Source organism: Boleophthalmus pectinirostris, unplaced genomic scaffold (genome assembly GCF_026225935.1).
Source record: "Boleophthalmus pectinirostris isolate CB_2022bp ecotype Guang Dong unplaced genomic scaffold, ASM2622593v1 HiC_scaffold_954, whole genome shotgun sequence".
NCBI classification, from domain to species: domain Eukaryota; kingdom Metazoa; phylum Chordata; class Actinopteri; order Gobiiformes; family Gobiidae; genus Boleophthalmus; species Boleophthalmus pectinirostris.
The window spans coordinates 4,516-21,136 of record NW_026571560.1 but is presented as its reverse complement, the minus strand read 5'-3'; the positions used below and the strand labels follow the sequence as shown (position 1 = coordinate 21,136).

At 37.7% G+C, this 16,621-nt stretch overlaps 1 protein-coding gene across 2 annotated transcripts; it reads left to right on the top strand.

The window, feature by feature from the left end:
• Nucleotides 1–1,211: 1,211 nt before the first annotated feature.
• tegt (testis enhanced gene transcript (BAX inhibitor 1)) lies at nt 1,212–12,907 on the top strand. 2 transcript variants are annotated; one of them, XM_020942009.2, is made up of 11 exons: nt 1,212–1,302; nt 2,691–2,747; nt 4,903–5,012; nt 5,844–5,952; nt 6,755–6,875; nt 8,235–8,283; nt 8,419–8,516; nt 9,098–9,177; nt 9,284–9,384; nt 9,497–9,572; nt 10,275–12,907. In XM_020942009.2, exons 3-11 carry the CDS (start codon nt 4,957–4,959, stop codon nt 10,296–10,298), a joined length of 714 nt encoding a protein of 237 aa, XP_020797668.1. In that variant the 5' UTR covers nt 1,212–1,302; nt 2,691–2,747; nt 4,903–4,956; the 3' UTR covers nt 10,299–12,907. The 2 variants fall into 2 exon arrangements, with proteins under 2 accessions (XP_020797668.1, XP_020797666.1); XM_020942007.2 differs by lacking the exon at nt 1,212–1,302 and having other exon boundaries at nt 2,591–2,747.
• Nucleotides 12,908–16,621: the final 3,714 nt, after the last annotated feature.

Sequence of the window (16,621 nt, the reverse complement as noted above, 5' to 3'; positions counted from 1 at the left end):
AAGATCATAAATACACGCTCTTCTTACTGTGAGTGGGGTTGCCGCTCCACAGATCTGACCTTTAACTTGGCCTGAGTGCATCACCAGCTTGTCTCCATGGAGGTTGAGAAGTTTAATGCGGTACTGTGGAACATTCCAGGCAAAGCAATAACATCTCCACGATTACTTATTCCACCACTGCATCCTTGTCACATGCAGGTTTCTGGTGCATGTCCCTCTCTCCACCTTCTGTCTGTTGGCACACTTTTGCATGTTAAAGGTGAAAGATAAGTACATATGTTCCTGTTGTGATGAATGACCAAATACTCGGCAGCAACAATGTAAAGTCTATCTGAATCCAACTCCTTTCTATCTGATCTAACCAAATGAAAATAAGAAAAAATGTTACTCAAAAATGTTTTTCAAAAATAAAAAAAATAGGATCTTACATTTTAACCTGTTTTTGTAGTACTTATTTAAACAGAAAAACTGCAGAACTATGTCACTTTTTGGTATGGGTTTGCCACGTGCTAGGCCCTTTAGGAATATTACTGATTTGCCTACAATGTTCCTTACTGGCGTTACATTTATATATTTCGAGGTGGTTAACTGTCACAAAAATCTTAATAAATAGCATTCATTCTTATTGTGAGTGGGGTCGCCTCTCCATATATCTGACCTGCAACTACCTCACCAGCTTGTCTCTATGGAGATAGATCAGTTTACTGCTACACTGTGGAATGTTCCAAGCAAATAATTTGTAGACAAGGAAACAAATGTGTAAACATAAAAAAATGTTACATAGTTACATAGTTATATAGTTACATATTTAAATTTTATTCATTTATTTTTATTTACTTATATAAAACGATTAGGTAGAATAGGGACTATGGATATAAATAGATGTATTACAGGTCACATAGTTTACATAACCCGTGTTCATTCGTGTAGTTTTCATGGATCTTACTAGACTTCCATGGTAGCTTCGAGGCTTCAGGCGGCCATTTTACGTGCAGCGGGGAGGGCGCATCTCATTTCTTTGCATTTCAGTTCACTTGCCTCCTCTGTAAAGCCTCGACTCCTCGTTTCCTTAGCTATCAATCACGGCCACTGAGAAGAGATAGCCAGTAGGAAACTAGCTGCCTCTCTTCTCATTGGTTTTCTCGTCTATGGGCGGGATTTACTCCTTAGGAGTCGAGTGAACAGAAATGAGATGCGCCGTTACTCTATGACACAATCACGGGAAACTACAGCGATAAACAATATTAAAGTTGGTAAGAAAGAATCAGCTAGAATAAAATAATCATTAAACTTCGTTAAAAGGTAATGTTTTTATAATTTTCTACTTTCTTTCTTGGCGTTTCCTTAGTGACAGGGTAGTAGTAAAAACTCTAGAGTGTACTGTTCATTCCAATGCCTTTTTGACAGTGACAGTTATATTTATGGGTAACCTACTACAGTAACACATTTTTCTATTTTGGTGACAGTACCTGAGCCTTTTCGAGCTCGAAGCAGAGACTGGGCCCCATATCCTCTGAGCTATACAATTAATTCTCACAAGTTTTTTTTTTTTTTTTCTTCAAGGAATTAACTTGAGGGCCTGCAAAGTTAATTTACAATTTGGGCCACTCTTTCTCTTCTCAATGGCGACTCATTCATTCACTCATACAGGCACACAACACATACACTTACATAGGAGAGTGTCTTGCACAGGGACACAAAAACAGTGATCCTAGTTGGCATAGAGAAGATAATCTTTGGGTGCATGTTCAAATCACCACATGCAAATCGTCACTGCTTAAATGTCTTGCTTAAGGTTCAAATATTGCACAAAAACAGACAGTATAATTAAACACAAAAGTCTAGAAGTATCTCTATAGAGATATTTGTAACTTATATTTAACCTATATTTAAACACAAAGGTCTAGAAGTATCTCTCTATAGCGGGGTGGGCAATTATTTTTTTCATGGGGCCACATGAGAAACAGAAAATATTGTGTAGGGCCATAACAAAATGCTTTACACAATTCTGCATAATATTAATTGTATTTCTTTATAAAAAAAAAAAAAAAACAGTAAATAACATTGGTTTGACAAGCTGGTCAGACTGGTAAGAGTTTATGTCATGACTTAGCAATGAGGCTGCCTTACAGATAATGTAATAAAAAAAAACAAAAAAAACTTTAAAATAAAAACAATGCAGCTTTAGTCCATGCATGAGGTAAAATGATAAATTATGTTTATTTTGTAATTCCAAAGTATCTTAAATGGCCAGTCAGAGTCAAACAAAGGGCCATATGTGGCCCGGAAGCTGTACAATGCCCAGGTCTGCTCTATAGAGTTATTTGTAACTTTGTAACTGTGTATTTAAACACAAAATCTTGAAGTATCTCTGTAGAGAGTTATTTGTAGATTACACCGCAAGTTACTTTTATTTTATTTTATTTAGTATATCTCCAAAACTATTATTAATTTTATATTATATTTCCTAAAACTAAATTATACAATCCACAAGATACCTTACATGGTTACAGATGTCAATTACACTAAATAGAAATAGGAGGAAAAAGGTGCAGCAATACACAAAAATTGGCCTTTTGTTACCGTCACAAGATGGCCGCCACATGTGACGCATGCCCAGAGTTTCCTCTAATGTTTTATGTTTCGTTTTGTGGACTGACTGACACGTCCCTCTCACCAAAACACTAAAGCAGGAAGAACAAAGCTCGGCCTACGCCTCTTTCCTCTGGACACACACCAGGCGGATGGTAAGTTTAACCCTCTGAACATTTGAACGCTTTCAGAATTTACATCTCTTTCAAAATGTGTTTAAAATAAGAGTTTTTTCTGACGTGAAACCACCGCCTCGTCGAAGCTAACGCTGCTAGCGCTAGCCTGCAGTTGTGCAAACACGGATCTAAATGCTTTCTGCGTCACTGTTTAAGTTCTATTTTTTACTAGATCGTTTTCCATATAAGTAATTAAGCTCTGGGTTCGATATTAAATTGAGATAGTTCATTTAAAACGTTTAGATTTAAGTTTTTAGCTAGTTATACATGCAACTAGTTAGCAAGCCTGGTCTGTTTTTCTGTTACTTTATGTTCTATTCGCAGCTTTGCCAAGAAATGTCTCTGTTGGTTCAAAATACACTAAACATCTATTAATCAGTATTGTTAACGTAACTAAAAACATTATGTTTAATAAAAGGTTTGTCAAAAAGAGCTGAATATTAAAAAAAAACAACAACGTTAAAATCATATTTTTGTTGACACTCTCAGCTCTTAGCGTGACTTCTCAGTTTTATTTTCTGTATTCATTTCAATCCTGATCATATCTATTACACATAAAAAAAATAAATAAATAAAAATTAAGTGAAATGTGTAATTGAGCACGTATGACAGCGGCTTGACTCATAGAAAGATTGTAAGTTAGTTAATCTGATTGTGTAACTGTAACTTGTGTACTGTCAACTATTCACCCCAATGACTTTGCATTCTCTTTTTGCTTCATCGTTTCCCAGAGATTTGATTAAAGGCCTATATTTACATATTACATATGAAAATAAAGGCTTTCTATTCGATTCTATATTCTGATCTATGTTCTAATGTAGTTTCTTCATTACAAACAGACTTGGAGTTGTGTTTTGTTTCATTCACACACAAGCCCGGTACATTTAGGCTGAGTTCTTTTATAATTATAATCATTTCAGAGCTGGAATTGACATCACAAGGTGGAACAGAGCTTTGAAAATGTAGACAGACTAATAATAAAGAGTTACTCAAACATGTATGAATGAAACAAACACAACTCCAGCTCTGTTTTTGTGAGGAGGTAACAACATCATAACATGGCTTTAAGCTCACAAGAGTAGGGTGGAACAAATAATAATAATAATTATTATTATTGTTTTATTAATTTAATCTAATCTCTTCAAATTTGTTGAGTTAAATGTCGTGAGTGCCTGTTTAATCTTTACTCAGTTATTTGACCAGTGTAGTCTCTTTTATAAGTTTATAATAATAGAATGAGCAACAAAATCTTGTAATATACCAATATACACTTCAAAAGTTTGGACACACTGCCTCTTGAATGTACTTTTATATATATATATATATATTGCTGTAACTTTAAGAGTATTTCTGTTATATAGTACCACTGAGGATGAGTAACCACTGAAAAGTTTTAATATTTTATTTTGAAATTGCTATGGCTATGGTCCTAACCTTTTTTTTTTTTTTTTTTTGATACAATGTGAGAATCAAAATATGTTTATTGACTATCACTTTCATTTTGATATGATCATGTGATTTTAACTGATAATTTACCTACTCCATGTTACTGCTTTATCTGGAAGGTTCCACAGTATGGCATTAAACTCTTTTGCATTGTGTCATATTGTTTCAAAATCCCTTGAAAACCATCCATTCTTCATGTGAGTGTGGTCGCCCCTCCACAGATCTGACTGGAAACTTGACTCTATAGTCTCTGGAGATTTGCTTTTACAGACGTCATGACACTTGTTGGCACCAACAACATAAGAGCACAACAGACAATGGACAAAAAACATGAAGGCAGTTGCTCTGTGAGGGATTTAATTTTAATGCCATATTGTGAAACATTACAGGTAAGTTCATAACATCTCTGTGGACAAGTGGGAGAGCCTCCACTACAAAAGTGACATAGGGCACCTTTAATTAAGCTCAAAAAGGGCTAGGTGATGATTTATTTTTTTATCCAGGCTCAGTTATCTTCAGTATTTTACTATGGATTGGATTTGCATTTGGTTAAGAGAAATTCCAAATTAGAACTGAAACGACTAATGTGATGATTTCTTACTGAAATACAAATCTACACAGGGTGATTGTGATGGTCCCTTTGTATCCGAAGTGAAATGTCTTCTATGTTTTGTTGTTTTGTTGACAGTGGATTTTCTAGTCCTCTTCCTTGTTCTGTGGAGTCGTCCATCAAACAGACAATATGAACGTGTTTGAACGCAACATCAACTTTGATGCTCTCTTCAAGTTCTCCCAAATGTGAGTGTTAATCATGGGATTCACATTATTCAGATTTGAGTCCATGCTTAGTCCTGTTTCATGTCCTTTGGTCCCTGTTTATAGAATTTATAGAATTTTTAGTCTTTGGTCTAGGTCCTGGTTTAGGTCTTTTTTATTTGTTTATTTATTTATTTATTTTTTCTTGTTTCAGTCTTAGTTTAAACATTGGTTAGGTTTGGTCCTGGTTTAGTCTGGCTTTAGTCCCTAGTTTTGTCCTGGTGTAGATAAAGCTATAAAAATGATTTACACCTGGTTTAGTTCTGTTCTGGTTTAGTCTTTGTCATTTTAGTTGTTTTTTCCTGTTTCAGTCTCAGTTTAGACATTAGTTAGAACTGGTTTAGTCCCTGGTTTAGTCCCTGGTTAAGTCCTGGTTTAGTCTTGCTTTAGTCCCTAGTTTAGTCCTGGCTAGCTAGGAAAATAGTTCCTAGTTTTGTCCTACTTTAGTCCTACTTTAGTCCTACTTTAGTCGTGGTGTGGTCCTGGTGTGGTCCTGGTTTAGTCCTCAGTGAATATATGACATACTAAAAATCCATTAGATTTAGATATTTGAGATCTTGTTGCGTTGTATTTCACTGCAGGCAAAGGTTATGGTGAGGCTGAATAAATATAGAATGATAATTATGAAGAGGTGTGCCAGAATTTCAGTTTAATCGTGACTAAATCTGGTGACACAGTATCTGTATCGTGGGCTTCTGTATTCATATATGTTGCCAAGACTGTTGTTGGTGTGCTGTTTATGGAAACTTGTTTATGCAAAATCTCTTTCTCTCTCTTCCCTTCCTCCTCTCTTTGTTTTTTCTCCTCTCTCAGCTCTCACTCGACACAGTTGCACCTGAAGAATGTGTACTCGAGTTTGGCCGTGTGTATGTTTGTGGCGGCCGCCGGCTCTTACGTCCATGTGGTCACCAGGCTCTTCCAAGTAGGTGGCGTGGCAAAAGCTCTCAAAACTATTCTGGATCTCTGTGCGTCTCACCCAGATTGCACTCACAAGACTTCACCTGTGGGAGGAGTTCATGCAAAATCTAATATTTATGAAGAAAAAAGTACTAGGACACAATGTATTTATATAAAGGCAGATTAAATTTGTGAATTATGAGTTGAATCTGACTTTTTAAATGTAAATCCCCAAAAAAGTACCAAATCTTCCAAAGTTCACTCACTTCTTTCTGCTGTTGTCCCATAGGAATTCTTATCACCTAAATAAAATGATTGGACAACTAATTTGGGCAAATGATTAACTAAGCAACTAAAGGACTGCAGCCCTACTATAGATGATACTAAATGTGTCTTATGCTTGCTCCCATATTTATTACACTGTTTCATCATCACAGACAGACCAGGAGCTGTGTTTTTTCACTAATACTGTATGTTTCCTAATCTCTGTCCTTGTGTCTGTGATAACATTTTAAGTCTCACATACTTTCATTATGAGGCTGACTTCCTTTGACTTTTTCTTTCTCTTTTGAGCTAGTGTTTTTTATTTTTTTGTTATTGTTTTTCATGACTCATTTCTTGAACATTTAAACAAAAAAATAATTCTTAATTTTTTAGTAAGTCTTAATTTTTCCTGAAGTGAAATAGACAAATTTCTTCTCTGGCACTCGACTGCATCTGTCAGCCCCAGGATCCAAAATGATTATTGACTTAGAGGTGATTCAATCTCAGTCTTCTTCTATAATGTGATATAGCATAGCCCTTTTTCTGCCTTTGTCTCTCTTCAGGGTGGTCTGCTGTTGCCTCTGGGCTCTCTGGCTCTGATGGTGTGGCTCGCCATGACTCCTCACAGCCCCGAGACGGAGAAAAAGAGACTGGGCATCCTCGCGGGCTTCGCCTTCCTCACAGGTAACGCATTTAAAGTAACACACACACTCCCTCCTGAGTGATGGTCAGGGCCCTGGTCACTCTCTCACACAGAGGCGTGTGTTGTTGACCCTCTATACCATTGTTTCCCAAAGACTGGGTCACGACCCTCAGGTGTATTGCAAGAGATTTTTTTTGGGGTCGCCTTGTCACTATCTGCATGTCAGTCTGCAGTTTACAGTTCTGACATTGACGTACATGTTGTGCTCTCCTCCTGCACCCGGACTGGAACACGCTACAAAAACACAGACAGGCCCACCTATCTGATTTAGAAATGTTAAGACATGTTTTGTATAATTTCTAATCTTTTTGTAATTATTTTATTGACTATTTTGTTCCAGTATTGCTGGTTCAATTGAATGTTGAAAAGAAAAAGAAATGGGCTACATATAATGTCCAAATAGGCGACTTATGGATCCTTTTATTGCTGCTTCAGTGACGGTTTAAGTAATACCGATAATTGTTCAGAGAGACATGATCAGTCAGTCAACAATAAAATATCTTCTTTAATGTTCAGTAATGCTTAGATCCACCTTTATTTTGTGATTTATGAATAATGTCTGTTGCCTTGGGTCGTGAAGGTTTGTGACTTTTAAAATATGAGCCCCCAGAAAAAAAAAAAAAAAGTTCAGGAAACACTGTTTTATACAATAATAATGTTTGATTTGGACATGACATATTTCTCTAGTACTTGAGTACTTTAGTGAGTGTTAGTCCAGTGAGGTTCATTTGGTCTTCTGATAATTTATGTTGTTAGGTTCTTTTATTTGTTTTCATACCTGACAGTTTGAACTGCTCCCTGCACTTTTCCTCAAAGTCACGTGATGTTGCTGTGACATGTCCAGTTAGCTGATTTCTATAGGTTTTGGCGCTGTCTTCCTACTGGTGGAGGCGGGACGACAGCGCCACCTGCAGTCTGACTCCTCAGGACAGTATCCCAGGTGTGTGAGAGGAAAAAAAGCCTTGTGGGCCCGTTTTTATATTCTGATTGCCTCTTTAATTCAGTGATGGTGTTTGTTGTCCTCCGTCAATGTCCATAATGTGCTTTTGTTAACAATTTCTTGGTCTGAAAAAAGAACCTCATAACATACTTTAGTGGATGTTTGATGATGAAGAGGCTGGTTTGGTGCAGTGCCTTGTACAGTAAGACTATGGAACTTTCACTTCCTAACAGTAACAGTAGCTCTAATCTATAATAGTAAGTCTTGTGTATTTGAATATTTGCCTCTTTTAGTGTCAGTGAGCGTTCCCCTGTTCTACCCAGTGTATATCACTATCACCATTGTATTACGTCACAAATGTACTGCCAATGTATATGGACTAAACGTGTTCTTTTTACAGGTCTTGGTCTTGGTCCCACTCTGGATTTCGTGATTGCTGTCAATCCAAGGTTTGTGTGCACTCACTGCATACATGCTTACATACATATATGTGTTTCCTGCAGTATCAGTAGAATGCTTATAGTAACTCTAAGACTCCTGTGTATTGTATCCTTATCGTGACTGTAAATGGTCTTTCTCCACAGCATCATTGTGACTGCGTTCCTGGGCACCTCAGTGATCTTCATCTGTTTTACTCTGAGCGCTCTGTACGCCCGGCGCCGCAGCTACCTGTTCCTCGGAGGTAAAACACACATTATACACTACATATAAACAAAAGGATGATAAGAGGCAGTGCAAGTCAGGATTTAAGCATTTCAAGGTCAGGGAGAGAATAACAAATATAATGACAGGACTGAAAAACACTAGGCTTTTTCCTGAATCAGTCAATGATGTACTACATTTTGTTAAGCATGATTTAGATTTTCTATTAATTTCTCTTTTAATTTGTCTTTTTATAACAAACAATAATTGGTTTTAATTGGCCTGGTTAGAACTTGGAAGGCACACATTTGGAATACCACGTGCCACAGTGCATCTAGAGTGCAAACTGTAATGGTGCCCTTAAAAGGTCATTGCCTAGTATGAAAGAAGAGTGTGTGAATGTTGGTGGTGGCTGGAGGGGCCTATGGCACAGGTTGGCAGCTTTGCTTCTGCCAGTCTGCCCCAGGGCAGCTGTGGCTACAATATTAACTTGCCATCCCATCAGAGTGTGCAGCGAATGAATAAAGAATAAAATTGTTAAGAAGTGCTATTTAAGAAAAACATATTCTTCCCATTTAAGAAGCTTTGTATTAACTCTTCTGTGTCTTGTGTGTCCCTCAGGCACTCTGATGTCCAGCCTCTCTCTGCTCTGTGTCCTGTCTCTGGTCAACCTGTTCGTCGGCTCTGTCATGGTCTTTAAGGTCATTTAAACAAACAAATAAAAGGGACCTAGTATTGAGTGCAGAGTTTGACATTTATGTCTCTGTGTATTCCCTTCATTAAAGCCTCTGTGTCTGTGTGTTTTAGATGAACTTGTACCTGGGGCTGCTGGTCATGTGTGGCTTCGTGCTGTTTGACACTCAGCTCATCATCGAGAAGGCCGAGAATGGAGACAAGGACTACGTCTGGTGAGTTCAGTCTAACTGAGCCTGACCTTTGCTGCTTTGTTTTTAGTTTAAATATAGAACTGGTCTGATCTGTTTCATCTGTCTCTCTGTTGTTCTTCTGTTCTTGTCTCAGGCACTGTGTGGACCTGTTCCTGGACTTCATCACCATCTTCAGGAAACTCATGATCATCCTCTCCATGAATGAGAAGGTATGGCTTATATTATAACATACTAGAGATTGGCTGATGTGTTTTTTTTTTTGTTTTGTTTTGTTTTTTTTCATGGCTGATGCCATGGGAAAAAAACATATCAGCGAAAATCAGCTTATCAGAGAAAAAGTGCAGTGTATTTAACATCTTTAATGCACCTGTTTAAAGTGGAGCCGGTTTATTCATCATGATACATACAAAGAGAGGATTATGCAAGTGTCACCTTTAAAAGTGATCTTTTGGGATCTGTCTTCTCAGCTCTTTGAGACAGATCAGTAAAGATAGTATGTAACTTTGTGGAGGGGACATGTCACCTTCTTGATTCTATGGAAATAAAAAGTTAAAAACCATTTAGAACATTCTCTATGGAGAAAAGTTTTATGCCATACTGTGGAATATTATAGCCAAAGGAACAATATTTCCATGGAAACAAGCAGGAGGAAGCCCTCCTACAGGCTAAATAAGAGTCAGGTTTGTGGAGATGCAAGCCTGTTCACTGTAAAGATGCATGTTTTTCACTGCAACAAAAACCTCCATAATGAAAAAAACATGCTTTTATTTCACTGATTTTTGACCAAAAACACACACTAAAAGAAGCGATACATGTGTGGGTTTATTTACACTTTGGGGTTTGAAAAAAATAGAATTTAAATTAATATATTCTTGAGTGTCTCATTTTGTACTTTTGTGTGTATTTTTCAGGACAAGAGAAAGGAGAAGAAGTAGACGTGTTTTAATAAACTCCAACAGGCACAATTCAAATTTCACTTTTTGTCTTTAAAACTGTTCTGGGTTTGTTCCAAGAAATAAACTAATCTTTGGTTTGAAACAGCAGCCAACCCGAATGTACGTTTACAAAAACTAGACTAACGCTGCAGTGACCATGCTCGGCCTCTAGAGGGGAGTGTAGATCAGTGCTTATGAAGATTTTCAGTTCAATTTAGTGCCATAGACTTCTGTTATAATTTAGTGAAGCAAAAACGAATATTTGTGAGTTAAAATAACTTAAACTCAAATCAGTTTTTTGTAGCTTTGACCAGATAAAGGCGCACTATAACTTTTCTGCCAGGAGTCCTCCATAAAGCTTTGCCTGAATGTTTCCCAATAAGGCATTAAACATACAGTATCTATCCAGCATTTATCCAATTATTGTTTTTTTTTTTTTTTGCTCAGCATTTATTCTTCGTGTGAGCAGGGTTGCCTCTTCACAGATCTGGCCTATAACTTGACCTGGTGGCTGCTTCTTCTTGTTTCCATGGAGATAAATAACATAATGCCGTACTGTGGAACATTCTAAGCAAAACAATATGGCACCAAGCGCCAAAAACACAGTTGTGTACCTTTTAAGATTTTTGACATGCCATTTTGATTTCCATTTGAATTTATAATTTTAGTTTCAAGTAACAAAATGACGCTGTAAATGTGACCTTCTAGTTTATTTTTTGATGCAGTCGTTTTGCCTTGGAATAAAAATCAGATATAAAGGTTATGCAGAAGAAACCCAACCTTATTATCCCAACCGTTCTTAGTGAGTGGCACAGGTATATGTCTATGGTGAGTGATGGAATTTTCTTCTGTAAAAGCTCAAGACACGTGTAAAATTTGAAAGAGCTGCTGCAGTTTAATGATACATACAATTCTGCAAAATAATGACTTTATAGCTGATACCTTAAACAAGAAATTCAAGTTGACAGTAGAAAAGCACAGGGGCACTGCAGACTACAACATATTTGTCACTGATACAGACTTTGAATCAGATACTGTTGAAACAAATCTTTCTCTCCTTAAATCTCATGTTTGAGTGATGAGAAAATAATTATTGTGGGACAAAAACAACAGCTCCACAGACACAAATAAGACGGTAAAAAGCAAAGAAACACCTTTTGACTGCTCAGTGCCACTCACAGCATAACCTTTTATGTAGAAACCACAAACACATGGAAACAAGTGAAGCCATTGAATCTTGATTAGTATGAATGTTACTCAAACTAGTCAAAACTACAAAAAAAGATCACTCAAGTCATTTTTAACCCAATCACATGTTTAGTTTTTGCTGTGTAATGATTTATCTGTAATATATTCTGCCTAATTTGTCTATTTATATAATTTTCTCAGTTCATTTTGGTGTGAGGAGAAAGTCCATGATTTAAAGCGGTGATTCTCAAACACAGGATAGCCAATACTCTAGTTCTAATGCATTATTTCTGATTTAAATTGTTATACTACTATTTTTGATTATTTTGAACTTAATATGTTTGTGTAAATGTTAGGAATACATGGAGTAGAATCTTCACATTGAACATTTTGTGCAAAAAACATTAAAATCCACTCTGTTTTGTTGAAATTTTGCGATTCATTTTGTAAACATATTTGGTTAACTTTTAAAATGATAAACTTCCCTTAAATTTCAATCATTAAACAGGCTTGAGTTGTAGCTTCAAACTTATAATTTAGCTTCTTTATCAACATTTTTTTTAAAGTTATATTTGCAAAATTGTGTGAACATTTGATCTGTCTCCCTCTTCACAGCTCAAAACTCCCAAGTCCCACCTTGTGATGTCACTAGGTGGTATCCAGGAAGTGCTCCAACTATGTTAAAAGTCCATAGTACACTATTATAAGGCCCATTCTAATAATTTAAACATTGGGGAAAAAAAACACTTATCATATCTACCTTAGCAATTCAAACTCTTAGTTCAGTCCTTAGTTCACCTGCAAGTGGAGTCTTTGCACCCTCTGCTGGTCTATTTTTGTATGAACCAGGACTTTAAATACATTTACATTAACAATTCAGACTTTTCTTGGGGGTTCACCACATGTTTGTCTTCATGTAAATATAACTGTTGAGCTTGGAATGTTCCGCAGCATGGCATTACACTTGTCAATATTTGTATTGATCTATAATAACAATGCAACGAACTGGTGGAGTCTCAATGAAAATGGATTTAATGCCTTACTGTGGGGTATTTCAGGGAACATGACAACATTTCCATGGAAACAAGCAGTGGAACCTTGAATAGAAAGGTTACACAGTGCATCTTTAAAAAAATACACAAAGTAGTATTAAACTTTGAGAACCGTATTTACTGAAGTTGGACACTGGTATGAAATGAACCACTGATCTGACCTGTACTGGACATTGTGAGGAGAGAGAGTGCATCTTATTTTGATCCATGTAAGTTGAAGAATTGTTTGTAGGATTTATTCGTTTTGCCAAATGATGTGAAGTTACCCCGTTTTTGGAAGTGTAAACTGTGAAAAACGTTATTTTGTTGTTGATGTCAAATTGAAAGTAATAATTTGATACATTTGCTCAAATAAATGTGTTGAACTCACTGGCTTTGTTGTGTTTTTGGTGTTGGTGGTACACTGTAATATGACCTTTAATTCAGAATATTTATCAGTTTTACATCAGTTCAGAACAGCTGAACCTTTTTATAAGATAAATTAAAGCCACAGTATGTAACTTTTTAAAGTCTATTTCAAAAAATAAAGCATGTTTTTTTTTCCCATTTTGCTTCTGTGTATAGCACTGAAAAACATGCATCCTTACATCCTCCTTTGACTAGAATATTCCACAGTATGGCATTAAACCCATCTAGCTCCTTGAAGTTGTTCTAAGGTATGGTTTTAACTTTCTATTTCTATGGAATCATACAGATGATGTGATGTGTGAATAAATTATTGAAAATAATATTACAGAAATTAATAACAAAAAATCAATTACAATGCACTTTTCCCAAGCAGGAGTTTCCACCAACCAGTCGAACCCATGAACAGCAGAAACAGAAATCCATGTGTTTGTATGGACTGACAACAGCTGGTATCTGACACGTCCCTCCAACAGTGACACTTCTGAAAAGCTCACAACAGCAGCCAAACATGGCAACAGGGTAAATCCATCTCCTAGCATACTGTCTTTAAAATAAACCAACATGTGAATGTACAAAGGAAGACAAAATGAACTTTTGAATTTGATACAGACTTAGTTCTATGGGAGATGTGCCTCTGTTAAAACCCTTCTTGTACTTTGTGTTTCACTGCTTTGAAACAGTAAAGACATGTTCTGCATTTCCTGAATCCTCAGACTCTACAGAGTCATTTCATATCACACACGTGAGTGTATCATGTGCCCAGAGCTTTCAGAGTAAACAGAAAACAGTTCAGGTGAAAATGGTACAAAAAAAGAGTGCTAATCAATTACCTTTGAAGCATTTATACTTTTCAGAGGCTGTTATCTGTGAAACTGCTGAAACTCTCCAAAGTCTATCACACTTCATTTTAAAGCTTAGATAAGGAACTTATCAAAAAATCAGACTATCTGAGAAATCCATTTATTTTCTCTCAACTTCAGGTTACAGGGGGGTGTATCGGCTACCTCATGTCTCCAAATAAGTTTAGTCTTTACCTGGAATTTTCCACATTGTGACATTAAACATATATATTTAACATTAATTCATTCACATTTATTTCTACCCTGTAAACAGAGGGTCGCCTCTTCACAGATCACACTTGTAACTTGCCCCGGTGGTATCACCTGCTTGTCTCCATGGAGACTGATCATTTGGATGCCTTGCTGCGGAGTATTCCAGGTTTGGAGACAAGCAGGTGGCAGATCCTTCACCACAAAAGTCCACACACACAGTGCACATTTAAAGTATGGCACACAGACTCTTGTGAGCTTTAAGCCCTGTTACAATCTGTTACAATCCTGTTACCTCCTCAAAAACACACCTGGACCTGTGTTTTCTTTCATTCACACATCTGCAGGAGTATTCCTGCATTTTTAGTTGGCCTACATCTCCAAACCTCAAAATGCTCTGTTCCACCTTGTGATTTTCAACATTTTCAACTTCACGGCTCCTTTTACGTTTAGTTCAGTGCCCAGTGTCACTGGACAAACTGCTCACCCACTGCACCAGACTATAGAGGGACAGATAATACTCCCTACTACTGTACAACAACTCACCCTTATGTAAAGGATAATACTCCCTACAACTGTCAATCATCAGATCATCTTTGCATTGTTTTTCCATACAACCTCTTAGCTGAGAATATTTTTATGACTTTATTTTTCTTTATTTTTCTTTGATTTTATTTTTACTTGTACATATGCGTTCATATAATGTTTTCTTTTTTGACATGGGTCTCTTGCAATGTTTGCTACATGTTTAGAATTTTGTATTAGCACTTCTCTTTTGGGATTATTACATTGTGATGTGTGAGTTACTGTGTCCAAGGAATTCCCCTTGTGGATCACCAAAGTTTGTCTAAGTCGAGTTCAGTAGAGACTGAGACTTTCAGGCCTGAAATTATAATAGATCATTCTAGTCAAAGTGTATGGACTTTAAAAACACACTGGAGCACATGACATCACAAGGTGGAGTCTCAACTCAGTCTAAATGTGCAGGTTTTGTGTGAGTCAAACAAAACACAACTCCAGCTTTGTTTTTCATCAGAAAACACCACAGCATCAGAAAATAGCACAGTATGGACCCTTCCAACTGCTTCACATTCACAATATCAGACGTGTTTCATCATCAGCTCACTTCTCATCCCACTGGTGCCTATGTTTAGCTCTAAATCAGCCAAATGCAGCCACACTGACTCAACTCAATGGTCCCACATGAACTGACAACTGGCTTTAATCCTGTTTCTATATAACGACAGGGGCCACTTTACAGAACGCTGCTTTTCACTTGACTTTTATTTCACACATTTTCACATTCTAACATCTGTTACACTGTCTTATGTTCTTCTGACTATTTCTCTTGACCCATGCAAACACCTTCAAACTAGTGCCTTGCCTCTTCACTTCTTTACACATTTCAGAGCCTCACCAAATGATTCATTTCTTCTGTAGGGGAGGTAGCTTCAGTGAAGCTCATTGTTTCCTCGCTCCAGTGCAAACTCATGGCGTTTCTAGTCCACACAGACTTATTCATGGACAATCAGAGTCTCTAAAGTCTAACCCTGGAAAAGACACGCTCCTCCATCACAAGAGGCCGCTGTCTGCCAACTCAAAGGCCTGCTGCCTATGTGCCGTTTGCTTGTTACTCTTGGATTCTTCTAAGACCACTCTCCGTTTGTGTAATAAGCCTAATTCTTCTGCAATCAAAAGCCTGAGGATAAGTTTAGGCCACAGGAGCTCACCAACTTCACCTGCAGCAGCCACCCCCTGAGCAGACAGCTCCAGAAGCAGCCTCTCCGTCCACACAAACACAGCTCTTTCTTTCTTTCTTTCTTTCCTTTTTTACAACAGTAAAGATACAGATTCTTCTTCTTCTTCTGGAAACATTGACCTTTTCATGACCTTGGGCGGGCCTATGGGCAGTTCAAGGTCATCGCTCTACCCACTAAGTGAGGCGTTGCTAACTTATCCTTCCCGCTAACTCCAGTGAGTGTTGTGGAGCAGGTGATTGTGCACTTGTGGGACTCGAAGCGCTCTCTCGGCGCCTGCCTGCGCTCTCTCGGCGCCTGCCTGCGCTCTCTCGGCGCCTGCCTGCGCTCTCTCGGCGCCTGCCTGCGCTCTCTCGGCGCCTGCCTGCGCTCTCTCGGCGCCTGCCTGCGCTCTCTCGGCGCCTGCAGCCGCGGGTCCGGGTGGCGCAGCACTTAACGCCCGCGACTGCGCCTCCAACCCAATGAAGACAAAAATGGATGAGTTGTATTTAAAGGTCACAGTCATGGTGCCACCTCCAGTTTTCCTTACAAAACACAGGGACAATGGAGATGCAAGAAAAGCATTTTCCTCCATTGGACTAAAGAAAGGTGTTTTTCACTCTAATCATAACTTTTGTGCAGTTTAGGCAAGTTTTGGCTCTTGTGAACATTAGGATTGCTGGGTAACAGTTATGAAATTGCCTCTGCTACCCAAAAAACAAAAGAGAGAAAAAGTAGAATAGAATAAACAGCAAGATTTGCAGGGGATCGATTTTGATGCGACACACTTTCCCCAGATGTCCTGCCGCAGCTGAGCCCCGGAGGAATGAGTGAGTGCAGCCACATCCTGAAGGTAAGACTTGTGCTGTCACTTTGTTTCAGAGCAGAGA